The following is a 26,258-nucleotide window of genomic DNA, read 5'->3' as shown; positions in this document are numbered from 1 at the left end:
TTGGGGATCTGGTGCTGACCTTTGGGGATCGGATAATGATAACCGGTTTGAGAAACCAAGAATTGATGATGGTTTGCTGGAGGTTGTTGGTGTCACAGGGGTAGTTCACATGGTAAGTCCACTGTTTAACCCACTGATTATTAAATACCTCCCAGATACAATGTGTTCAAACATACAGTATAAATGGTAATATAGTAGTATGCTATATATATATATATATATAACTGGCCCTCTGTATTAATTGATTCTGCAACTACTGATTGAAAATATTTAAAATGATAAATTCCAAAAAGCAAAACTTGATTTTCTCATTATATATAAGGGACACTATTGTACAACACCATTATATATAATGTTACTTGAATATCAATAAATGCAATTTTTCTCTGTGGAAATTGGGGAGGGGGTCCCACTGGATACCAAGGGTACATGACTCCATTTAAACTGTGAAGTTAGGTTATTTGCAAACTTAAATTAAATTGTTACTTACAGAAAACAATAGAATACAGTATGTCACTGTACAGAGTATTATTTTTTCATAAATAGGTTTTTAATGTGATATTATCCAACAAATATTTTTTTTTGAAATGTTAACATCCACTACATTAGTATTGTATGAGCTTTACCAATCCTTCAGTGTGCAAATATCGAATGATCTTCTCAAAAATGACTGTCCTTACTGAATTGCTTTTGATAGGGACAAGTCCAGGGTGGGCTACGTTCAGGCATCCGGATTGCCCAGGGCTCCTATTTCCGCCTGACACTTCTGAAACCGATTCCAGTTCAAGTAGATGGAGAGCCCTGGATTCAGCCTCCTGGCCAGATAATTATTTCTGCAGCGGGACCAAAGGTATTTGGACATGTTTTGTTTATGTTATTATTGTAGATAGTTTGCCCTCCGGATTCATGGATTCTATATTCACGGATTCCACCGCCTTGAAGATATTCCCTCACCCTTCAAAAATCCAAAAAGCATACCTTGATTTTCCCATCCTCATTTGATGTAATTGGAGTTGAGAATCCATTGATTTTGGTATCTACAGGAGGTCCTGGAACTAAACCCTAACAGAAAGCAAGAGTCCACTGAATATATCTCTGTGTTACAAAATCCAAACCATTCCACTTATAACATTATGTAACTAAATTTGAAAAAAAATCTGTTCCTGGTTTGAAAATGTTATTTCGTATTTAATTGTACTGTAGTTACTTTGAAAGTAGTTGTTATACTCCATAAACTTCATTATTGTGGCTGCCACAAACTATGTTGAATTATTTGAGACTCAATGAGAAAAACTTTAGCAAATTGTGCTGCAGGATGTCCTTCCCACAAAAACAAAGTTTTTGCAGTTTAATAAACTTTTTCCATGTTTTCATTCATAACCCAGGAACAAAAATCATGTAACATAGTGTAATATCGTTTCTCTTAAAATACCCACTTTCTGTACGTGATAAACAGTGAATATTCAGAAGAACATTTGTAAGATTCTTCTAGATTGGATGTGACAGATTGGATATAGATTTCAAAGAACTTGCCGTGTTACTCTCTCACATCATAAAAAGGATTCCATATGGGCTGGGAACTGTCAAATTAACAATTTGTAGTCTTCTCTGAAAGCCTTTGTGGCTGAAACACAGGGTATAAATATTCTAAATATTTTTAGAGTAGAGAGAACATATTTGTTGGTCATGTTGGGGAACTAGAAGTGGCAGCAACAAATACAGTAATCTGCAAATAATCAGATCTGTGAATTCTTAATTTGCAAATGTGGAGGGATAATGTGGCCGGGGTGGTTCATGCCTTGGTCACCTCTAGATTGGACTACTGTAATGTGCTCTATGTGGGGCTGCCCTTGAAAACGGCTCAGAAATTATAACTGGTCCAACGGGCGGCAGCCAGGTTGTTAACTGGTGCTCCTTACAGAGAGAGGTCAACCCTCCTGTTTAAGGAGCTCCATTGGCTGCCATTCATTTTCCGGTCCCAATTCAAGGTGCAGGTGCTCACCTACAAAGCCCTAAATGGTTTGGGACCCGCCTATCTGCATGACCGCATCTCCGTATATGAACCCACACGATCCCTCCGTTCATCTGGAGAGGCCCTGCTCATGATCCCACCTGCGTTGCAAGCGCGTTCGATGGGGACGAGGGACAGGGCCTTCTCTGTGGTAGCCCCCTGACTCTGGAACTCTCTCCCCAAGGACATCAGACAAGCCCCAACATTGGCAGTCTTTAGGAAGAGCTTGAAGACCTGGCTGTTCCAGTGTGCCTTTCCAGAATAGGAAACTCTCAGCATCATGTCCCAAATGCACTTTACCAAAGATTTAAGATTGCCTGCACATCGCACCTACCCTAAAATCCTTACATTTCACCTGTCATGTCCAGCACTTTTAATTTATTCATTACATTTGGCCTGCCCCTAGTTTTAATTGTGTCATGATGTGTTGTTTGATGTTTCACTGTTATTGCTTTAATGTTTATTGGTTTGCTTTATGAGTTTTATTGTTGTATTTGTTATGCTGTTGTTTTATTGAGAGCCTTGGCCTTTGTAAGCCACACCGAGTCCTTCAGGAGATGTTAGCGGGGTACAAGTAAAGTTAACAATAATAATAAGAAGAAGGAGAAGGAGAAGGAGAAGGAGAAGGAGAAGGAGAAGGAGAAGGAGAAGGAGAAGGAGAAGGAGAAGGAGAAGGAGAAGGAGAAGGAGAAGGAGAAGGAGAAGGAGAAGGAGAAGGAGAAGAAGTGTATCTATAGAGTGGGGGAAAATACATTGAAGTTATAGCTGCTATTAACGTTGCATATTGTCTTTAATTTTTTACATGTTTTCTTTCCCATATTTTTTATCACAGGTTCACATGTTAAAGAAATCAAAACAAAAACAGAAAAAAACTGGAAATGCAAAAGAGTCAAGAAATGAGAACCTGTCCGTCAATGAAGTGGGGCGCTGATAGAGGAAGATATCCCCAGAAGAAATGCAGCACATCTACTGTAGACAAAGTGGGTCTGCTTGGTAACGCTGTATACAGTTCAGGTTAAGAAGCGTTGTTTTTGAGCCTACTGCTATATTCCGTTCTATTGTACAGTGCCTATCTAGTGGCTGAAATAAGATACGTTGATTCATCGCAAATTGGTCAGAGACATTTGCTTTAATCGCTTTTCCGTAAAAAAAAAACATTAACCAATTTTTTGCATTGTGCAAAAAAGAGAAAAGAATAAAGCAGCGATCCATTGTACTGTGCTTTTTTAATGCAATTTCTCACCTATTCCTCTTTGGGGAGTCACTTCTTTTAGGGCAGTATATTTGTTATCCCTCTTTAGAAAATGCACATGCTAATGTTTCCTGTGTAGGGATTAAGTTAGCTCAGCCTTCTCAAGAGGAAAATAAAGGTAGAGAAGAGGTGATAATTAGTAACTTCATGTTTCTTACATTTTGTGCAATGTTGCTGTAAGTGGCATGGGAACAAATTGATTTAATTCATCTACCTGCACAATTTGCCAGTGTTCCTTCTAAGGTGGCACATAGAGAGATGCCACAACCTGCTTCTTTCCACAATGCTCACATTGCTTTCATTCCTGGGACTGGGTGTGTTGTCATCCTCACAGTGCTTTTGGGCAGGGTGTCACTGTCCACAGGGGTAGATTTGCATGCATTGAATCCCAGTATTTAGTTTATTATTATGGTTGTGATTATTATCAGTGCATGTGTGTGCCATGAACACTTCCTTTTCCCACACTACTAAATTAAAAGGCTGTGGTGGGAAGGTGGAAGATCCTACCATCATTTTATCTATTTTTACACTGTACAGACATTTTTTTTATAAACACTACAAGCTTCTGGACTTCTATTCATGCTTCTGATTTAATTTCCTACAGTATTTCCTTCTTGGAACATACTCTCACTAGACTGTTGCTGACAAACCAAATGCCAAAACTAGGATTTACAATTGTTGGACAATATGCTAAATTTACCTCTTTTAGCATTAATTGTGTTCAGTATTGATTCACTGAAAAGAAGGATGTTTTACTTTCGCTGTACTCAAGGATAGTTCAATACAGAATAATCTCATCTAGATTGTTTCCAAAATCACAACTTCTGATCTCTGGTTGTGTTCCACATCTGGTTGGAGAGGAAATATTGCAATGGTGGTCCAGATTTTGTAAATGAGGAGATAGGGGTGGGATAGTGCATCAGACAGAGATCTTAGCTGATCATTCAGACTAGCTGTTAGTCTTATGGTCAGCCATTGTGAGATATTTGCCTGCATATTTTCATATTAGCTTGCATGTTGTAGTTTGTTAGTGTTGCGAATTCTAAAGGGGTCGTTCCTAGTTCTTTATATTAATAACTTTACAAAAAAACATGCAGTATATAGGCTGTATATAGATGATTCTGGCGCTCCTTTTAGATGAGGAGAGCCAACATTTTTGATTCTGTGTTTGATTAATTGCAGTTTGTTCTTCTGTCTGAATGTGAGCAAACTGGTTAAGCTCAACTGTGGTCTGCTAAAACAACATTTAACATTAATATACCATAAAAAGTTTATGGTTTATCAAATACAATGGTAGGCTGCAGTTAATCAGAAACAAAAGTGAAGGCTTCTGTTCTTCTCAGTGCCATAGTTGAGCAGAATACAGAGTTTACTACACTTGCTTTAATGACAAGCAATAGTTGATCATTACTTCCAGATAAATAAAATATATTTCTGTTACAACACAGAACTATGGAGAAGGATGAAGTAGGTTAGCTGGATTGTGTTTGGTAAAATTTCCCAAAATGGGAATTGTTTTTGCAGAATCCTATTCACCGTGACTGATTTGCTGAAATTGTACAAACATAGAAAAATAGAGTTGGAAGAGACCTAGTGGCCCATCCAGTCCAACCCTCTGCCAAGAAGCATAATTCCTAATAGCCTGAATGTAAGAACAGCAGCAGTAGCGCCCAGAGCCCCCAGTGGCCCAATGGGTTAAACCCTTTGGGTTGGCAGGACTGTTGACCAACAGGTTAGCGGTTCGAATTTGAGGAGTGTGAGTTGAGCTCCATCAGCTTCAGCTTCTCATGCAGAGCATGAGGAGAAACAAACAGGCACATGAAATCACTCTCAACAAAAGATTCCCCCCCCCCCCCGGCGCTTCCAAGCCATTGAATGCAAATCAAGGTGATCAGCTGAAACATTCACAGCTAGCCCCAGCAAACAAAAGTCCTTTGTCTCACCCTGGTCATTCCACATATATATAAACCCATTTTTCCTAGTTCCAACAGACCTCATTACCTCTGAGGATGCTTGCCATAGATGCAGGCGAAACGTCAGGAAAAAAATTGCCTCCAGAACATGGCCATATAGCACGGAAAAACCTACAACAACCCATGGATTCCGGCCATGAAAGCCTTCGACAATACATGAGAGAAACCTCCCACAAAGATGGTAAAACATCAAACATTGGGCATCCCCTGGGCAGTGTCCTTGCAAATGGTCAATTTTCTCACACCAGAAGTGACTTGCAGTTCTCAAGTTGCTTCTGATATGAAAAAAAGCAGAAGCAGCCTGAGAACCTTCATGGTTATGCTATCCCAGAAGTACTTAACCACTGGCTGCAATCTTCAGTCAGCCCTTCATATTTGCAGGTTTAGCTTATTCCGATTTGATTATGCTTGGATTTGATTAATTTGTTGTCTATAGCAACCTCTTGGTCATCCAGTACAATTATATTGTCAACTTCCTGCAGAGCTCAAGCATAGAGTCATCTTGGAGGACCTAGAGATTTCTAGAGATAACACTTCGTTAGGAATCTCTAAATCCTTCAGTTCAATTTATGATCAGCTTCTGGAGGAAGTTTACCATATTGTTGCTTTGGAGGACTTAAGGAGTTCTTTCGGATTTAACAACAGCTTTTCTTAAATGTGTAGTTTTCCCATGTTTGCAGGGATTCTGTGGCCCAAACTCCCATAGAAGTTAGGGGCCTACTTCACTGTAATATTCTACTTCACTGTAATATCCTCTTAGGTAATTTTTTCTTAAGATGGTGGTGTGTGCATACACGTAATGGTGGATACCTTTAAGTCAGAGATGCACACTATTTTTGGCTTTGAATGCAACATCTGTATTATATTTGGATATGTGCACACATATATGGATTAATGGGATGATACTTACACTTGGCCTCCATCCCAGGAGTCTTGTGCCAGAATCCTAGGACCAAGATTGGTCCTTTGGCACAGGAATAGTAATCGCACCATCTTGTGTGTTGAGCAGGTAATGAGACAGATGAAGCCTCATTCTCCTCCGTCCTCCCAACTGCACTGGTGTTGCAATGATATGACCCTATTATTGGCATACAAGGAACAGCCATACTTTCTTTATGGGGGTTATTTTAAGGGGAAACGACAGCTTATTAGTTCATGAGGAGGAGGTATTTGAAGAGTATACAAAGGGACTAAGTAGGTTATGAGTTATGCACCCCTGGTTTAAATTGAAGACATCAGAAGAAAAATGTGGCTGGGAGGACATGGTGTTGCTGGGGTTTTTTTTCCATGTCAGGAGCGACTTGAGAAATTGCTAGTTTCTGGAAGCTGCTCCGGGTCCCCATTGGGGGAGATGGTGGCAGGGTATAAATAAAGATTATTATTATTATTATTATTATTATTATTATTATTATTTAGTTACATTTGATGTGAGACAGTTGGCCACCTGTAAGGATGTTGCCCAGGGGATGCTTCGATGTTTAATGTTTTACCATTCTTGTGGGAAGCTTCTCTCATTTCCCCACCTGGGGAGCTGGAGCTGACAGAGGGAGCTCAACCCTCTCTCCTCAGATTTGAACCCGCTGCCCTCTTGGTCAGTGGTCCTGCTGGCACAAGAGTTTAACCCATTGTGCCACCGGGGGCTCCTGGAGGACATGATTAAACAACTCCTTTCTCCCTCTGCAGTGTATTCAAGAGACTGCAGGTAAGCAGAGGAAGGAACTGTAATACACTCCTCATTGATATTGCAGGCACCATTCAGCCCGAGGCACTAGAACAGCCACATGTCAACCCAAAGGATTGTCTGGTTTGCAGCAGGTATGCCTTTTTTTCAGCTGTCCCCTCATTGGCTGTACGATTGCTGCAAACATTTGCTGCACAGTCAGAGCACACATTAGAGACTATCATTTTCTTCTGCAGTCATTACTGCAGGGTTCTCCTGGGACAGTATCAACATCTGGAAAGGGCCTCTTGTGGACTCAATCAAGACATTTGCCCACTTCTTACCAGTATTTTTTGTGGAATGCTGCTATGTTTTCTGAAAAAAACTTTTCACCCATCTGCTGCTACACATGCAGAATTTGCAGTCTTGTTACATGCCTTTAGGCATCTGTCTTCCAAGTTGTTAGAACACACTGCAGTTAGGCATACACATATTTTATACAAGGCATTCATATAATCCCTCGTGGCCAAGTATGATTGTCTTTCAAGGGTAGAGTCTTGGTGGTGGGGTCTGTAAGTGACTGTGGAGACCTATTCTGGATCCGCATGGGCTTTAACACTGAGGAGATAGATTTCTAGATGGAAGGCAGTCCCGACAAGGGTTTGCTTGATGCTCCTTCCTCTTGATACATTTCTCTCTTTCACCCTCTATTTGTGCCTCTTCAAAATCCATGACACTGTTGGTACCAACTGGCCTCCAGTTAGAAGTGCCAAGGCTTCCCATTTGCAGACATTAGACATTTAGGACCTTTAACCTTAGGCTCCAAGTCAGAATAAGACCTAAGAGATTGCCTTGCATTGCACGAACAGCACGTTGTTTCTATGACCAAACTCCGGCCATGACTTAATCCTTCTCCCACAAATTCTCTTTCCCCAAACAAACTCAAATTGGGACACTGGACTGTACATGTGTTTCAGGATTCCTTCCAAAATCAGACACCTTTAAATCCTTCTAGTTTCTAGATTTAAGCTCTTTCTCTTAACCACTAATATTAAACAGGATTTAGAATGGTTTGGCTGTGTGGATCATGCCCATAATGTACTGTGTCAACATGGAAAAGGGGCATACTGACACAATAACAGAAAGAACACTTTCCTTAGTCCAGAAACTTTTTGCTGAAAATATTTTCCGTATCAAAGGAATCATAGTTTTTTAGTGGATGCTAGTAATTAAAGTTAAGAATAGTGAATGCCATTCACGAAAGGAAAAAAGTGAAGCAGATGACTGAACCTTTATCTTGTTTCTGATGTTTGTAATATTTAGGCAGACTTAAGTATATTTTACTACAATTATTAAAGATTGTTGTGCTTCCTAAAATTGAGTTTACATGGATTGATTATGATAAGGTTGAAGCTCAAGCACATTTTTATAGCTTTTGATGATTTTTAGCATTTCATAGGCTTACAACAATTTACAGATTATTGGAAGGTATTACCAATACCTTATTTTTGTGGTTCAAAATAGTTTTGTATATTTTCATCATGCAGTTGTTGATGGTAGTTGGGCCTCAAGAGAAGCAATACTTTACACCATCATTCTTTTGTCTTTAAATTGTGTGTTTTATGAAGGCACTGTGTTGGTGTGCCTGTGCATTAAAAGTAATATTTAAATTTGCACTACAATAGTCTTTCCTTTGTACACTATGCCTCGAGCCTTTCTTTTAGGTGGAATTCAAAGACATAGTTGTGTTATGCAAAAGGATCTTGTAGCACTTTTCAGAATAACCGGAGGTTTAGTTTTCAGTTACTCTCAAAGATGCAGCCAGATCCCTTTCTTTGAGAGGTAAAGTGGGTTTCTTGCCAGTTTTTCTTTTTTCCTTCGGAAATCAAAGAAGTTTGCAGCTGGAATGGTGTGATCTCTATTGGGCAACTATTCTTGTACAATAGACTATTATTATTATTATTATTATTATTATTATTATTATTATTGATTGCTTAGCAGACTGATCTAGTGCCAGCCATTGGAAAGTGTATATTCTTTCACAATTCCTTCTCTTTTCAGAATTAACCAGGGATTGGTTCAGACTATGGATATGTAAACATAACTGTAGTTTGTAGACCTGCTTCAGTTTATAAAAGTTTTGTTCTTGAGGCATATATAATTTGCAGTTGTAGCTAAAATCAGGGAAGGAGTAGTGGGAAGAAATTACTTTTGAGGAATGTATTAGATGAGGGCACTGGCTCTTAATTTGCATGGCACTACTGTTATATCTTAGGACTTTCTTTCTATTTAGACGGCAGTGGTTCTCAACCTGTGGGTCCCCAGATGGTTTGACCTTCAACTCCCAGAAATCCTAACAGCTGGTAAACTGTCTGGGATTTCTTGGAGTTGTAGGCCAACACACCCAGGGACCCACAGGTTGAGAACCACTGTATTGAAGTGAGGATGTGAGTTGAGTCCCATATTACGTCTTTATATGCATTGACCTGGTCCATGCTTTTCTGTAGGGATGTGAGTACTTTCTAATGAATTTGGAAATGAACTTGGTCAATGTGTGTGTTAAAAAGTAAATGCGTTGATTCATTTTCTTGTGTGTAAACTAGACAAGAGATCATCACTAAGGCAACGTTTTCTCACTTAACAAAATTCTTGTGCCTTCATATACAAGCTTGGCTCAGCAGTGACAAAACTGTAAGACTGGAATGGGTCTCTACATAGGGATCTCAAAGCTACTTTGATCATTGATTTGAGAGCATATATTTTGTGTGTAGTTGTCAAAAATCCAGTTTTACAAAGATACACATCAATTGTTTACGTGAGCATTTCACTTTGCACTTGTAAATATAAACTAGGTTGTGTTATATATTTTTATAGATTACTGCAAAATTTGAGATTTAAACCATAGATTATATGATGTACATTTGGGAATTGGGAATGTCTGTGGTACGCAGCTGGAAATTCTGTCCTACAGTACTCGTTCTGCAGTTCTCGCTGCAACATGTCTTCCCTGTGGTTCACCTAAAGATTCAGGAGGAAAATAATAGCAAGTACTTTTGTAGTTTATTCTATAGGCAAGCATGGGGATTTTGGACTCCTACCACCATAATTCCCACCAGCCCTAGCCAATGTAGCCAAAAGTGAGAGATGGCAGGCTTATAACAAGCATGTTTCCTATGCTTGTTATAAGCTACTAATAAGTTAATTGGAAGTTCACTTTGAAGTGAAGTCTGAATTGGTTATTAAGTAGAGACCTGTGCATTCAGGTGTTCTGTCCAATGCACTCTGGGAGATTTGGACTGTGTTGTTGGTGCTTTCCTTGGGGCCGACATGTTCCCATAAAAACCTCAGTATTGTGTTGGATTAATCTTGTACTTTGGGTTTGTCGGCAGGCTGTTTTGTAAATGTGATGCCTAGTTTATGGCTAACAGAGGGATCTGGTGTGGTTGAAACATTGGTTCTGTATTACTAAGCTGAGCAATACAGGGTGAGGCAGCATAACTTCCTTTTTTAAAATGTGCGCCATTTAATCGGTTGAAGATGTAGCAGAGCACTAGTGGTCTCATTCGAGAGGCGGGAGTATAACGTTTTGTTGTGACACAGTTCAGTCGCCATCATACGTTGGGACAGTGAGGACTGTGCTTTTGCCGTTGAGGCCTACTTTTCGAGCGGATTTGGAGTGGCCAGCCCGCTCTCCAGATTTGGCCCCTTGTGATTTTTTTCTATGCGTTTTTTTGAAATCCTGTGTTTATGTGAACTGTCCAAGAACCCTACAACAATGGTTCTCAACCTGGGGTCCCCAGATGTTTTTGGCCTACAACTCCCAGAAATCCCAGCCAGTTTACCAGCTGTTAGGATTTCTTGGAGTTGAAGGCCAAAAAACATCTGGGGACCCCAGAATCACTGTCCTACAAGATTTGAAGAACAACATCCAGGAAGAAATTACCAACATAACGCCTGCTATGCTGGCAAGAGTCATAACAAACGCCAGAAATCAGTTTATTCAGTGTTTGGAGAATGGGGGACGTTACCTAATTTGATCTTCAAAACTACGTAAAACAAAACTTTAGGTATGTGCCTACATTATATATATTCATAGAATGGATTTTATTAAGTTTTGAAAAAAGGAAGTTATGCTGCCTCACCCTGTATTTATATCATGTCTAGGCTTCTGGGGAATTGTGTTCACAGAGCTTTGTACCCACCTAAATGACCTCAATGGAAGCACTGACCCTGTTTCAGATCTCTGTGCGAGTTATTTCTGGGTGCTTGGGGATTTGGGGGGGACGGATTATTTCCTAGTCCCATTTTAGCCCAAACTCCTAAATACAGCTTCCGTCTGCTCTTTAAACATGCTAGTCTACAATTCCTGAAAACTGAATCAGCAAGGATCAAAGTCCTGATTGTGGTAGAGATCTGTGATCCGTTCTGTTTCTCACAAGTCAGAACAACTAAAACAACAGGTGTGAGTGCTGCTGGAGAAAGTGGCATTAACCCTTTATCCTCAGTGTTCCTTCACCTGAAACCATGGCTCTTATTTTTAAAAGATGAAATCTCATGACTGGCCTCCAACCAAATGTTTAGCTAATGGGAATCCATGTACTCCAGACAGAATCAGTTGTGAATGAGATTTTACTGGAATAGGCACAGTATTCATTGCAGTTTGGGCTTAATTCTGTTTTGAATGTTAAGCTGTTCTTTGCTTTGCTTACAGTAGCACAGTGTGTTTTGACTCGTAGGTTTGATGTTTACAAGGTGGCGACTGTTGATTGTAAACTTCCGTATCAGTGCACCGACTGCATTTTTGGAAGGCTTCTCTGTTTTGCTTATGACAATAAATAGAATAGTTGCCTTTCTTGACCCTGCCTTCTAAGTACAACCCTTCAAAGCTGTAACGTGTGGGTATTGACTAGTAATGAGCAGTTTGTAGCAAGATAAATATTGAATAGATATTTCTAACCAGGAGGTTTCTATTTTCTGAAGATAATTTATAAGGAAGGTTTTATATGCAATTATTGTAGTGTTGATATAAATGTTAATTCAGATATATTCATCATATAATCAAATATAATAACAAATAATATATTTTTAAGTGTCTCCCCTGCCTTCCTGGTTAGTAAAAGGTGTCTATAATGTCCTTTAATGCTGCATTTTCATTTCTTGCAACATTGTAAGCACATGAGCACAGCACATGCCAAACCTATGACACAGATGATTGTTTCCATACTGGAAATTGGCATCCTGTCCATACACGGAGTTGCATAGGATGAAGATCTGTTTCTGTTTTTTCCATATGTAAAGACACATGTTGGAAGCTCTGATTGACAGTGTTTTGCTGCAGTATTTACATGACAAACTTGTCGAAGAATTAGTGCACTGCAACAATATCAGCAATGGACTTGGCTTGTGCATTATTTCCTATATGGAAAATGATATTTGGCCAGATTGAAATAGTTCTGTTCCATGAAGAAAAAAACCTTGTTGTGACATGTGTGGCTTTTCTGGTATGCAGACCAATCTTTTGCATTCTTCTACAGTAAGGAACAGGTTTCGCTTTACATTTTCCATGTATGTATGTGGCTACACTACTTTATCCCAGTCAGTGCTTTTAAAAATTGGCTGAACCCCTGAAACTTCAGTGTTGCTCTTTGCGAATACATTATAAAACACCTATAACTGACTACACAGCAATCCTTTGTGGGAAGCAAGATGTTTCTTAGGGAAGTTTGCATGCTTCCAGTGTTACCTTCTGGAGGGGAACACATGTCATTTTAGGAACCCAGAGAACACAATTTGAACCACACATCAGCATTCAGAGTTAATTCTTATGGTTTGATCACAACTTGACATTCTGTCATTCTTGGTTTTTTGTTCCTAATGGTGTGTTTATAACAAAGTGGTCCTAAATAGACTTGTTGGGATATATTTACTCCTTACACATCCCAACAAAAACTGTACAAGGAAGACACAAACAATATGCCAGTGCTCCAGAAGTCAAGGATTACTCAATTTTTTTTCCTAGCAGCAGGGTGAAATAAATGCTTACGACAAGAGGGAGAGAATCCCGATTTAGCACTTAAATTGTTTATGACCAATTTTAAAATCTGTTTCTAAGGAAATTTTGGAGCCCCTGGTGGCGCTGAGCTGCTGCACTTGCTGATCAGGTCACAGGTTCGAATCTGGGAAAAGGTGTGAGCTCCCGCTGTTAGTCCCAGCTTCTGCCAACCTAGCAGTTTGAAAACATGCAAATGTGAGTAGATCAATAGGTACTGCTCTGGCGGGAAGGTAATGGCGCTCCATGCACTCATGCAGGCCACATGACCTTGAAGGTGTCTACAGACAGCGCCAGCTCTTCAGCTTAGAAATGGAGATGAGCACCAACCCCCAGAGGTGGACACGACTATACTTAATATCAGGGGAAAACCCTTACCTTTACTAAGTAAATTTTACTCACTCCTTTCTATAAGTAAAAAAAAGATATCTAGAAACAATCTAGCTTTAATTAAAGTTGATTAGGAGCTACCCTAGTAGAATTGGAGAGTTCATATTGGGGCAACCACATTACACAAATCTGTTTTCATACCAGTTTCTTTATGCTAACTTCCCCCAAAAAGTCTTCAGACCAGGATTTGATGAGGCTGCTCAGCATTCTCCAGAAATCCTTCGCTTCCTCTCCCCACAAATAGTTTCCAGGTTCTTTGAGGTATTTGGCTAAAGTGATATGTAGCCAGTTTTCCAGTGCAGATGAGGTACAGTAGAATGCGATAAAATGGCTAAATATTGCCCATACTTTCAAGGCTATTATTGTGGCTCAGCTTGGTTTTAAGACATTTTCACTCATGTTCTTCTCAGTCGTAGCAAATGCAGCATTCTCCTATTGAAGGGTGAGCCATTGTGGAAGTGCTAGAAAAAGAGTTTGGATGGAGAAGCCAGAGACTGGGATGTGTAGCAGGGATAGGGACCCCCCCCCCCCCAACCAAATGTTATTGGGCGAGAGACCAAGAACATTAGGAAGAGCACTTGTTTCCAGTTCTGCTGTGTAGTCATCAGAAGAGCTACACTAAACCTGGAAAGTGCAGAGTCTGAGAGACAGATGAGAGCTGCTTCTTTCCCAGTTGGCCTGGCTACAGGTCTTTCCTAATATTAAAATAGAATTAGTCCTATTCACAGACTTGTGGGCTTCATATGTGTAACGAAGTATAGGGAACCTAGCTACGTAGCTGCCAAAGACTTAGACTGTAGAGTTCGCTGTGAATTGCGAAGCACTGAGTTAAAATGTATGCATGGGACTCAACTCTTTAGTTTAAATAAGCTAAGCAATATTTAGTAGCAAAGACCTTTGAAAAACCATTCCTGATTATGCCACAACACGAGGCAAAGCTGGTCACCTGGACTAATGCACCTCTTGTGTAGTGTTTGTGTTTTGCAATATTTGTGCTGGACAATTCGCTGAAGAACTGTACCATTGTATAACCATTAGGGGAGCACTGTTTCCACATTGTGTGCCTAAACAGAAGCTAGAAATGCATATCACACTTGTTTACTTGTCCTTTCTCAAGCAGGGTCTGGTTGTGTACTTTACTTTTCTAGTTCTCTGCCTTGCAAACGACCTTTGCTTTTTGAATATCAGTCCTGAAATGCAATGATTGTAACATTTATTTATATGATGTGCTCTTTTGTTTTGTATTTAAATATTGGTTTGTCTTCAGAGTATATTCTTAGGGGAAATTCTGTATATATTTTTGCTATGTGTTTGTGTTTGGTTTCATTTTGATGTATATTTTGCACTGATTTTAAAAATCTGTATTGATTCTGTACCAAGTGCTTTGTGAGTATTGGGCAACGGATTAGAATTTGTCTGTGACAAATATAACAGCTAATTTCTCTTGTTCTGTGGATACACGTGTCTCTTGTGTTTTATTATGGCAGGAAGAGTTTCTTGCTCATGTACTACACGTCACCATTCTGCTCCCACTTTTAGTCCACAAAGTAGCCAATTTAGGGAAGTTTGTGTCAGTATGTTGTTGTCGTTTGAATATTGGGGACAACACATCTGGAGGGCACTATGTCGGGGAAGGTTACTGTCTGGGTTCATAACCCTTACTTTTACTTGCAACACTGCAGAGCACGCTCTTTACATCTGCTTTCCATATATTCACCCCATCAAAGTGCAAGAGCCATATCCTTTTGAATACCAAACATCTTACAATTCAGACTACTGAAATAAGAAGTGGGACCTATAAAAACAGTTTTCTGTATTAGGATTCCAACCCAAAAATCCTTTCCTTTGAGTCACCCCTTGATCCTCTGCCGGTCAGTGATTTATGGACACTTTTTGCCTCCAAATACTTTTGTTGTTCTTTGCTCTTTGCACACTTTGAACTTGCTGATAATGCCTTTTTGTGCATGAGTCCGGCTGGTGACTACATTGCCAATGGAACCCAAGTCTTAACAGCAGAAAGTGGAGGAAAAGTTATTACCCAAAGCAGGAAACAGAAATATTAACCAACAAATTAAATCCCCCTTTTCCATTATGAAATACTCTTCCAAATAGTATTTAAATTGCATCTACATAACTGTGATCCATATGGAGCTCTGAGTATTCAATGTGGAACTCCAGGAAGAACATCTCCAGAGGCAAGTGAAATATAGAGAAGGTTAAGAGGTCACAAGATAGCATGTTTAAATATTTGACAGTATGTCATATTGAAGACGGAGCAGGTTTGTTTTCTGCTGCCCCGGAGACAAGAACACAATTGAGCAATGGATTCAAACATCAGGAAAAGATATTCCATCTGAACATTAGGAAGAACCTCCTGGTGGCAAAAGCTATTTGGCAGTGGAATATGCTGCTTCGGTGTGGAGTCTTGTTCTCTGAAGATTTTTAAATAGATTCTGGATGGCTATCTGTTGGGAGTGCTTTCATTGTATTTTCCTGGATGACAGAATGGGATTGGACTGGATGGCCCTAACTTGATTTTATGATCCCTGCAGCAAGACTTCAGCTTGTTTTTTGTACCTTACTAGGGAAATGAAGACTGCACACAAGGCTCATCTAAATAAGGATTACATCTTACTTACTGGGATGGATCCCTTGTAAACCAGGATGAATACGGTATATTATATGAATCAGTTGGGGAATGTGTGGGGAATATATGAGTTCTGGCTCTATGACTTGCACACAAATATAGAAGGACCTGAACACTACTTAAGCCAGGGCTTCTTCAACTTTTCCATTTGTGACCCTGGATTTATAGGTATATAAAATAAGAATAAAAATCAAACACATAACAAATCAGCATTTCAAGGCTTGCTAAACAGGCTGATTTTCCTTTTTATGAAGTATAGCTGAAGCATCTCCTGGAGCGTCCACTGTAAACATGGCACAACAGAGTTGTATAAATGTCTAAAACAGTCATTAGGTGACATTCAGAAAACTTTTACTGGATCCTTGGGACCCACACAAGAAGAGTTGCTTCAACCACCCACTCTTGTTCCAGTCAGTTTCCATCAACAGATGATTTACTGTGCTGTTTTTTTGAGTAGCTGGGATACTTGAGTTCTTTGAAGTTCCAGCAACTTTCAAAGGCATTTGTATTAGTCTATGACAGTGGTTCCCAACCTTTTTTTGACCAGGGACCACTCTCCAACATTAGTACCAAAAGGGTTACGAATCAGTTTTTGGTCAACTTTAGATTTGGTTTAGTTATTTGAGGTGCTAATTCAGAAAATTGCATTGGATAGACCACATCAGCTCTAGTTTCTGATACAGAACATATGCCATCCAGTAGTCGCCATCTGCTCATCTGCAGAAAACCATATTTAAAAATCTAGAGCTGATGTGGCAGTAGTAGTCTTTCGTGGGTAGTCAGCCTCTCCACTCCCAACATCCCCGTTGCCTCAGCACTATAAGATGGTTTCGCCAGACCAGCCGCTCTTGTTGCTACGTGGTTTCAAGGCAACGGTGTAGTAATGGTTAGGCAGTGGACCATATTTTCGTTCTTGCAGACCACTGGTGGTCCATGGACCATAAGTTGTGAACCATTGGTCTAAGAGTTCAACTGGAAACATTTCATATTTGTCCTGCTACTGCAAAATCGTCTTCGGTCTTGTTGACTGAACAGGCATGAGATGTCTCTGCATAGATTCTCTTGTAATTGGTGTGAAAAGCCACAGTGAAAAAACAGGCTATAAAAGTGCACAATCCAGCCATCACTAGCATCGGAGCTGCAGTAAAAAAAAAAAGGATATTGTCATTTATTTCTAATAAATAAAGAAACAAAATACTATTTTAAAATCTATTAAAATAGTGTCAGTTTGCGGCCCTATTCTTAATTTGCATTTCTATAAGTATGCCTCCCTCACATCAATAAGAGTTAATTCTGAAAATACAAGACTGTGCCATGAGGTAGCAAAACAGAAAACAAATTCTCCCAAGAGATTCATTAACTTTCAAATAATAATCAAGCTAACTTTCTGTATTGCAATAAAAAAAGTTTCCTGATTTGTATTACAAAGAGTGACTACATACTATAACTTTCAAAAATGTGTGTCGCACAAACATAACAAAAAATGACAAAAATCTTTGAAATGTAAGGTATTGTCTTACAAATCATATATTTTTTAAAATATATAAATGAAAAGTTTTCATGAGATATGTTGTGACCCCGTACATTTTGTTATTACAACATATAGATGTGTCTCTATCTCTACGAAATTCAGGAGGAATTTAAAACGCAACACATCACAAGACTTTGGGACGAGACTTACTTGACCAGTCCAGTGCTCCACCTTGGTCTGTAGTACAGGTAGAAAGAGGGGCATTTTCCTTCTCCACAGCCAAACTTTGGAACAAAATCATGAAGAGCACTCCTAGGAGCTGGCTGTGGAAATACGTAATATCAATTACAACCACCCTTGTTCTCATCCTTCTCCATCCTAGCTTCAGGTCTGGCTGAATTGGATAAAGATTTTACTCCTTCACAATTAAAATAAACCTTTATGGATATATTATACTTTGTCCTCTTGCCTTTCGATGAACCATCGACTTCCTACAGCATCTCTATCCAGACAAATAGGTAATATTCAGTATCTTCCTTCCTATCAGTTATACATTAGGTCAGTGGCAACTTGTCAGTTGGATGTGTCTGCCACTAAAATAGTTGTCAGTGCTGTCCACCTAAAATTGAAGCTGGGCTTAGCACAGCAGGCTAAACAGCTGTGCTGCAGAAAAATCCTGCCGATCAGAAGGTCGGCAGTTCGAGCCTGGGTCAGCATTGAGCTCCTGCCATTAGCCTCAGCTCACCTGCCCACCTAACTGGTTAAAAGCGGAAATGCAAGTAGATAAAATAGGTACTGCTTTTAGTGGAGAGGTTATAAAGGGATGGAAGATGTAATGACAGCACATACACCCCCCCCCCCCCCGGTGGCTGGAGTCATATCAACATCTATAATTATTTATTTATTTATTCATTTGTTTATTTATTTCATAGACTTGTACCCTGCCCTTCTCACCCCTGAGGGGGACTCAGCACGGTCTCACAGCAAACACCATTTGAAGCCATCATAATGATAAAAATAATCAACAAATTCATTAAAACCAAACATTAAATAAACAGTTGTTAAAACATGCCAATTAAAATTTGGGTCTGGGACAATTCATTGTCACTTTGAAACCGCTTATGTCTTCTTCATACAAACCACTACTCAATGGTCAAACGCAAGGTCCCACAGCCAAGTCTTGAGTTTCCTTCTAAAGGACAGGAGGGAGGTGGCCAATCTGATGTCTTTGGGAAGGGAATTCCACAGATGGAGAGCCATTGTTGAGAAGGCCCTGTCTCTTGTCTTCACCAATTGCATTTGTAATGGCAGTGGGATCGAGAGCAGGGTCTCTCCAGATGATCTTAAACTTCGTAATGATTCATAGCAGGAGATACGTTCGGATATGTTTTTGCCCTCAAAACCTGCCCTTCACAAGGTCGGCTTCTACGCAAGGGTATATGGTAGCTGCCCCTCTTCCACTCAATGTAAGCTGAACCTTCTGGGAACACTGAAGCCTACTTGACGGCCTGTAAATTGTAACCTAATCAGTTTGTTTTCCTGAGACTTGCATTGCTCATGTAGGCATCCAACCTGAAGCGTGATAAGTACATTTAAATTTCAAAAGGATGAAAACCAGCCAAGCAAGGCAGAGGTGGCACAATGTTTTTACCACTGGGAACTATGAGAGCTGCATATATTGCACAATGCCTAGGATCTTGATCCTTTGCATACACAAAGCTTGTGGAATAAAAAGGAATAAAGAGGAATTGACAACCCATTACATTTTAACCATGGCCTGCTTCCACTTTCCATCTCCTTGCTTTATTTTTGTCCCACTTTTCTCCAAGTCAAAGTATACAAAATGATATTTTGGCAAGTCTTCCTCCTATTCTAGGATCAGAGTCTCTCCAGGTGTCGCGGAATGACAATTATCATCATTCCTCACCAGGCTGTTTGGAATTTGTGGCTATCCATGTGTCCTATTCCCCATTTGAAAAGAAAGAAAAAAATCTGCTCCTTACCTTGTGACAAAAATCAGCCCAGATGTTGTTCCTTCTCCTACAGGGTAGGAGCATTCAACAGCTAGCTCCAAGGCAACAGGATAAATAGCAAATCCAAATAAGCCAAAGAGTGAGCTGATGGTTGCCAAAACATAGGTCTGGTTTCTAAGCTGAGACACCTGCAAGAAGGAAGAGTGCATTACACGTGGTGAAAATGGCAAAGTGTACCTTATAGCGGTTCAGCTTCATCATGAGCAGATACAGGAGGTCCTAGACATGTTTCCTTCCTTCTCAACTCATGGTACAACTAATGGTATGGCAGTTATCTCAGGAGAAAAGGGGTGAAGTCAGGTAACCCTGTTCTCCAGGTCTTGTATGCATTATACTCTTGAGGACTACAGAGACCCAATCTACAAACAATGAAAAAAAAAAAAGACTACACAGAGAAGCCACTGAAATCCACAAGCCTGTGGACAATTTCAACAAAAAGGAGGAAACCATGAAAATAAACAAAATCTGGCTACCAGTATTTTAAAAAAAACTAAAATCAGGACAGTAAATAAAGAGTAACATGCAAAAAGCAGGGGAAAGCCAAGTAACGAAGGTGGAGGCATTATTTATCATTCAACCCTCATACCTTAAGCTGAGAATGACTTGAAGGCACACAATGACATCCTAGCATATGCTTACTTTTCACTCTTCTGTATTTACATATATCCTGTCATTTCGCCAACTTTTTTATCGTGTCAGGAGCAACTTGAGAAACTGCAAGTCACTTCTGGTGTGAGAGAATTGGCCATCTGCAAGGATGTTGCCCAGGGGACGCCCGGATGATTTGATGTTTTTATCATCCTTCTGTGTTGGATAGTTAAGATGGGAGATAGAGGAGGGTGTGTGCATGGGGGAAAGCGCCTTCAGCGGCCACTCTCCATATCAACCTAAAAAGCCTTAAAAAAGGCAATTAAACTGCTGAGCTGCTGAACTTGCTGACCAAAAGGTCAGCGGTTTGAATCTGGGGAGTGGAGTGAGCTCCTACTGTTAGCCCCAGCTTCTGCCAGCCTAGCAGTTTGAAAACATGCAAATGTGAGTAGATCAATAGGTACTGCTTCAGTGGGAAGGTAATGGTGCTCCATGCAGTCATGACCTTGGAGGTGTCTACAGACAATGCCAGCTCTTCGGCTTAGAAATGGAGATGATCACCACCTCCCAAAGTCAGACACTACTGGAATTCGTGTCAGGGGAAAATCTTTAACCTTTACCTACTATTCACGGTGCTGCTTAGTGCTGAAAGGGGTGGTTGAGTATAAAAGATACAGCAATATTTAGTTATAAGAAACATTATGTAGTATTAAGGAAATTACCACGGCGAATGCAATGCCAACCAGGGCAATTAGACAAAAAGAGATCTTGCAGGCTTCTGTAAATTTCTTTGTCCTGTCCACATACAGGCCAAGGAAGAAGGCTCCAATTAGTCCGGACACAGTAAACAAGGCACCAGTTACACCTGCAAAGAGCTGTAAAGAGGGATTTCATTAGGCATCATAGCTCTAGTAGAGGTTAAGAATATAGGGGAGCAGCTTGGTGGCATCCCACCATATGAACAGATGACAATTCTAAGACCATCTGCGCAGCTAAACACCCAAATGGCATCCTTTTCCTGAGAGGGAATAAAACTCCATGTAGATACAGATGTATTATTTACCCAAGTTTTATCACTTGGGTAAATAATACTGATATTTGGAACTTCCAGCGTAGTTACTGAAGCTGGAAATGAAAACAAATAAAAAATGCAACCAAACATAGGTTCTCTACTGCTTGTATTTGCATGCCACTCAAAGCCATAATTTGTTTAACTATGACTTGTTGTTTTAGCTATTAATTGTCATAATACACTTTCGTCATATCTGGCATGTTTCTCTTTCTACCAGCTCCCATTACAAGGTGCTCAGATGACCAACAAGTCAGGAACAAGCCACTATTTGTGTGCTGGCACGGTAGTGCCAGGAGATTTGAATTTCTTTTTCTTGCACTGCTAGTTTGTATGAATTTATTTAAGCCATGCATTTTGCAATCAGGTAGCTTCCCCAGGTTGCAGTCATAGGGCCAGCAACCTGGCAATCATCGTTCATAATACACTTTCCTCATATCTGGGGTGTTTCTCTTTCAACCAGCTCCCATTACAAGGGTGCTCAGATGACCAACAAGTCAGGAACAAACAAACAAAGGTCCTATGACAATTAATAGCTAAAGCAACAAGTCATAGTTAAACCCACCCCTTTTCCCAGGGTTTTGGAAGCAAAGGAGGACCTGTGTTCAGTCTCACTGTTTGAAGCCTGTGTGGGATTCTCTTTCCCACCTGCACAAAAACTTCACTTCTCGCAGCTCTGCTGGGGGAGTAAAAGGATAGTTGCACAGCTTTTGCTGGGGGAATACAGCCATCCTTTGCTGAGGCAACAGGACAGTTCCTACAGCCTTTGGGGAGTAAAACTAAAGGACACCTTTTGGCTTGGCAGATCTACAGCAACCACTGTCTGGTAAGGGACCACTGGGGCTATCCATAAAGTAGCTTGAAGCCAGGAGTAGGGGTCTCACGCCAGCAAAGTAAAGAAAGATTGCCCAGGGAGGGGACAGAATATTTCCCTAAGGAAGAAAGGAACAGTTTACCACCAGTTGCCTGCCCTTGATAGCAGACTGAGGAAGCTACCGGTTTTCCAAGGTTATAGGTTATAAAGCATTTAATTCATTTGTTTGAAGATTTAAGCCCAAATAAAGAACTTTGTTGAACTTATTTTGAGCCTCAATAGAACGGCGGCCCAGAAAACATTCATCACAGCCAATATTGCATCAGCGAAGAACCGTCCAGCGGAGCTTTTCCGAGTTGTCAGAGGTCTGTTAAATCCGCCAAAAAGCGAGGCCTCGGATAACTCGGTGGCTCGCTGTGAAGCATTTGCTCGATTCTTCGCGGATAAAATTGAGCGGATTCGGTCAGGTTTTGACGTCACATTAACGGCAGTCTCTGGGGATGTAACGAGAGCATCTGCTTGTCCAGTTTTGTTGGATTCGTTTCAATTGGTTCAGCTTGAGGATGTGGACAGGATTCTTGGAGAGGTGCGACCCACCACATGCATCCTAGACCCCTGCCCTTCCTGGCTGATTAAGGAAGCCAGAGGGGGTTTGGCAGGGTGGGTGAAGGTGATGGTTAATACCTCCTTAGAGGAAGGAAAATTTCCAGCGAGCTTGAAACAAGCTATTATAAAACCGCTGTTGAAGAAACCATCACTGGATCCCACCCAATTCGACAACTATCGGCCAGTTTCCAATCTCCCCTATTTGGGCAAAGTCATGGAACGTGTGGTGGCGACACAACTCCAGGGGTTTCTGGTAGACACTGATTATCTAGACCCGGCACAGTCTGGCTTCAGGCCGGGACATGGAACTGAGACAGCCTTGGTCGCCTTGGTAGATGATCTACGCAGGGAACTAGACAGGGGGAGTGTGTCCCTGTTGGTTCTGCTGGACCTCTCAGCGGCCTTCGATACCGTCGATCACGGTATCCTTCTGGGTCGTCTCATGGACATGGGGCTCAGAGGCACCGCTCTGAGGTGGCTTCGATCCTTCCTTGAGGGACGGACCCAGAAGGTGTCATTGGGTGACACCTGTTCGACTCCACAACCGTTGTTGTGTGGAGTCCCACAGGGTTCAATTCTGTCCCCGATGTTATTTAACATCTACATGAAGCCGCTGGGAGAGATCATTCGGAGTTTCGGACTAAGATGTTATCTCTATGCAGATGATGTCCAAATCTGTCACTCCTTTCCACCTGTCACCAAGGAGGCTGTCCAGACCTTGAACCGGTGTTTAGCTGCTGTATCGGACTGGATGAGAGCTAACAAATTGAAATTGAATCCAGACAAGACAGAGGTCCTACTGGTCAGTCGCAAGGCCGAACAGGGTATAGGGTTACAGCCTGTGTTAGACGGGGTTACACTCCCCCTGAAGATGCAGGTTCGTAGCTTGGGAGTGATCCTGGACTCATTGCTGAGCCTGGAACCCCAGGTCTCAGCGGTGGCCGGGAGAGCTTTCGCACAATTAAAACTTGTGCGCCAGCTGCGCCCGTACCTTGGGAAGTCTGATCTGGCCACAGTGGTCCACGCTCTTGTCACATCCCGGTTGGATTACTGCAACGCACTCTACGTGGGGTTGCCTTTGAAGACTGCTCGGAAACTGCAACTAGTCCAGCGAGAAGCAGCCAGATTGCTCACCGGAGCAGCGTACAGGGAGCATACCACCCCCCTGCTGCGCCAGCTCCACTGGCTGCCGATCCAATTCCGAGCACAATTCAAAGTGCTGGTTTTGACCTACAAAACCCTATACGGTTCCGGCCCAGTGTATTTGTCCGAACGGATCTCCCTCTACATCCCACCTCGAAGCTTAAGATCTTCTGGGGAGGCCCTGCTCTCGACCCCGCCACTCTCACAAGTGAGGTTGGCGGGGACGAGGAGCAGGGCCTTCTCGGTGGTGGCCCCCCACCTGTGGAACTCACTCCCTGGGGAGATTAGATCGGCGACCTCCCTCCTGGCATTCAGGAAAAAACTAAAGACCTGGGTTTGGGACCAAGCCTTTGGACTCGCTGGCAGTTAAATTAAGGATCTGATGACAGACAAGGACAATGGAGTGGAATGGATATATGGACTCTGTACCCGAGCATGAGACTGTCTTAATTTTTATTATGTGCTGATGTTTTTAATTCTAATTGTTGAATTGCTTATTGCTTTTTGTATTTGTATTACTGTCAATTGTTAGGCATTTAATTATGCCTCCTCTGTAAGTCGCCCTGAGTCCCCCCCGGGGTGAGAAGGGCGGGGTATAAGTAAATGAAACAAATAATAAATAAACTTTGTGTTGGGAAATCTATGGGGCCCTTCAGCTGAGGCACCCTGCCGTCCCGTTGGGCATACAGAAGGCACGTCCTGTAAACAGACATTATTTCAGGCCCAGCGGGCGACAACACAATTTGGGATACTGAAGTAACAACAAACCACAGTTTAAAAGCTACAGCAGATAAGCCAGAAAAGAAAATCATGTTTGCAGCCAGTTTGCAAAACACTGTTTATTTTCATAGACAGGTTCATATCAAAGAAGCCAGAATGTAACAAGCTGCAACCTGCCTTAACATTGCCCAGTCAAAACATCAGAGATCTCCATGTTCAAGTAAGTGATTTGGGCTGTTGTACACTAAGTTATACCTGCAGCAAAAGAAGGGGTGGAAAGGGGGGGGGGATGTAAGAGCCAGAGGCCCACTCCCAAGCTTTTCTCGACTAGAATTAAAGTACATGCACATCCATTATGCTGAAAGAGGAAAGGATGCTTCACCTTAACACCGCCCTTCATTTGTAAATTACTGAAATGAGGTTTCTCCAACACAGTGCTTATTAATTAGTTCAATGTATTGTCGAAGGCTTTCATGGCCGGAATTACTGGGTTGTTGTAGGTTTTTTCGGGCTATATGGCCATGTTCTAGAGGCATTTTCTCCTGACGTTTCACCTGCATCTATGGCAAGCATCCTCAGAGGTAGTGAGGTCTGTTGGAACTAGGAAAGTGGGTTTATATATCTGTGGCATGACCAGGGTGGGAGAAAGAACTCTTGTCAGTTGGAGCTAAGTGTGAATGTTTCATCTGACCACTTTGATTAGCATTTGATGGCCTAGCAGTGCCCGGGCCAATCTTTTGTTGAGAGGTGATTAGATGTCCCAGATTATTTCCTTCTGTTGTTTTGCTGTTGTAATTTTAGAATTTTTTTTAATACCGATAGCCAGATTTTGTTCATTTTCATGGTTTCCTCCTTTCTGTTGAAATTGTCCACATGCTTGTGGATTTCAATGGCTTCTCTGTGTAGTCTGACATGGTGGTTGTGAGAGTGGACCAGCATTTCTGCGTTCTCAAATAATACGCTCTTTCTAGGTTGGTTCATCAGGTGTTCTGCTATGGCTGATTTCTCTGGTTGAAGTAGTCTGCAGTGCCTTTCATGTTCCTTGATTCGTGTTTGGGCAACACTGTGTTTGGTGGTCCCAATGTAGACTTGTCCACAGCTGCATGGTACACGGTAGACTCCTGCAGAAGTGAGAGGATCCCTCTTGTCCTTTGCTGAATGTAGCAATGAAACATTCACACTTAGCTCCAACAGACAAGAGTTCTTTGCCCCACCCTGGTCATTCCACAGATATATAAACCCACTTTCCTAGGTCCAATAGACCTTGCTACCTCTATGCTTGCCACAGATGCAGGTGAAACGTCAGGAGAAAATGCCACTAGAACATGGCCATGTAGCCCGAAAAAACCTACAACAACCTATTAATTTGTTGTTTGTTGCTGCAAACTTTGTTGTTTGTTGCTCTTTTTCCATCTGTCCACCATGTTCTGCCCAGGACTTGTGATGGCATCTGGCTAAGTTGCCAAAGGTGTGAGTTGCCCATCTTTGTCAACCCACCCACAAGCTTTCTCCCCTCGCAAGATGATAAATATGGAGTAACCTACATCTGAGTATCCGACGGCACACAGCACTTGTTCCAACAGAGCAGAGTAGCATGTAAAAATTGCGACTCCTCCCCCAAGGCAGAGTGTCAGGATGATGTAAGGCCCATTTCGCATAAGCTAAAAATGAAAAACAGAAAACGGTTGTCAGAAAACAGCATAATACCATTCGACGGCAAGCCGTATTTGTTAATGCTCTGTGCAGGTTGTGGAAATTGGCATAATAATAAATAATAATAAAACTTTATTTATATACCACTCTATCTCCCCGGAGGGATGGGGACACAGGTT

The 26,258-nt window shown here is 41.3% G+C and overlaps 2 protein-coding genes across 2 annotated transcripts in view; one reads left to right on the top strand and one right to left on the bottom strand.

Annotated features, from left to right (window-relative positions):
- Nucleotides 1-10,981, top strand: part of DGKQ (diacylglycerol kinase theta) — a 98,669-nt gene extending 87,688 nt beyond the window's left edge. The window contains exons 21-23 of the mRNA XM_060763721.2: nt 1-112; nt 698-850; nt 2,844-10,981. Of these exons, the coding sequence (XP_060619704.2) occupies nt 1-112; nt 698-850; nt 2,844-2,942 (364 nt within the window). The 3' untranslated portion in view covers nt 2,943-10,981. The remainder of the gene's footprint in view (nt 113-697; nt 851-2,843) is intronic.
- Nucleotides 10,982-16,207: 5,226 nt separating this feature from the next.
- The window catches only part of SLC49A3 (solute carrier family 49 member 3), a 35,576-nt gene continuing 25,525 nt past the window's right edge, over nt 16,208-26,258 (bottom strand). The window contains exons 6-10 of the mRNA XM_060763722.2: nt 25,971-26,087; nt 20,797-20,949; nt 19,457-19,614; nt 17,664-17,776; nt 16,208-17,120 (exon numbers count right to left, since the gene is read on the bottom strand). Of these exons, the coding sequence (XP_060619705.2) occupies nt 16,966-17,120; nt 17,664-17,776; nt 19,457-19,614; nt 20,797-20,949; nt 25,971-26,087 (696 nt within the window). The 3' untranslated portion in view covers nt 16,208-16,965. The remainder of the gene's footprint in view (nt 17,121-17,663; nt 17,777-19,456; nt 19,615-20,796; nt 20,950-25,970; nt 26,088-26,258) is intronic.

Source organism: Anolis sagrei, chromosome 2 (genome assembly GCF_037176765.1).
Source record: "Anolis sagrei isolate rAnoSag1 chromosome 2, rAnoSag1.mat, whole genome shotgun sequence".
Classification (NCBI taxonomy): Eukaryota; Metazoa; Chordata; class Lepidosauria; order Squamata; family Dactyloidae; genus Anolis; species Anolis sagrei.
This window is presented reverse-complemented; position numbering and strand designations above follow the sequence as displayed.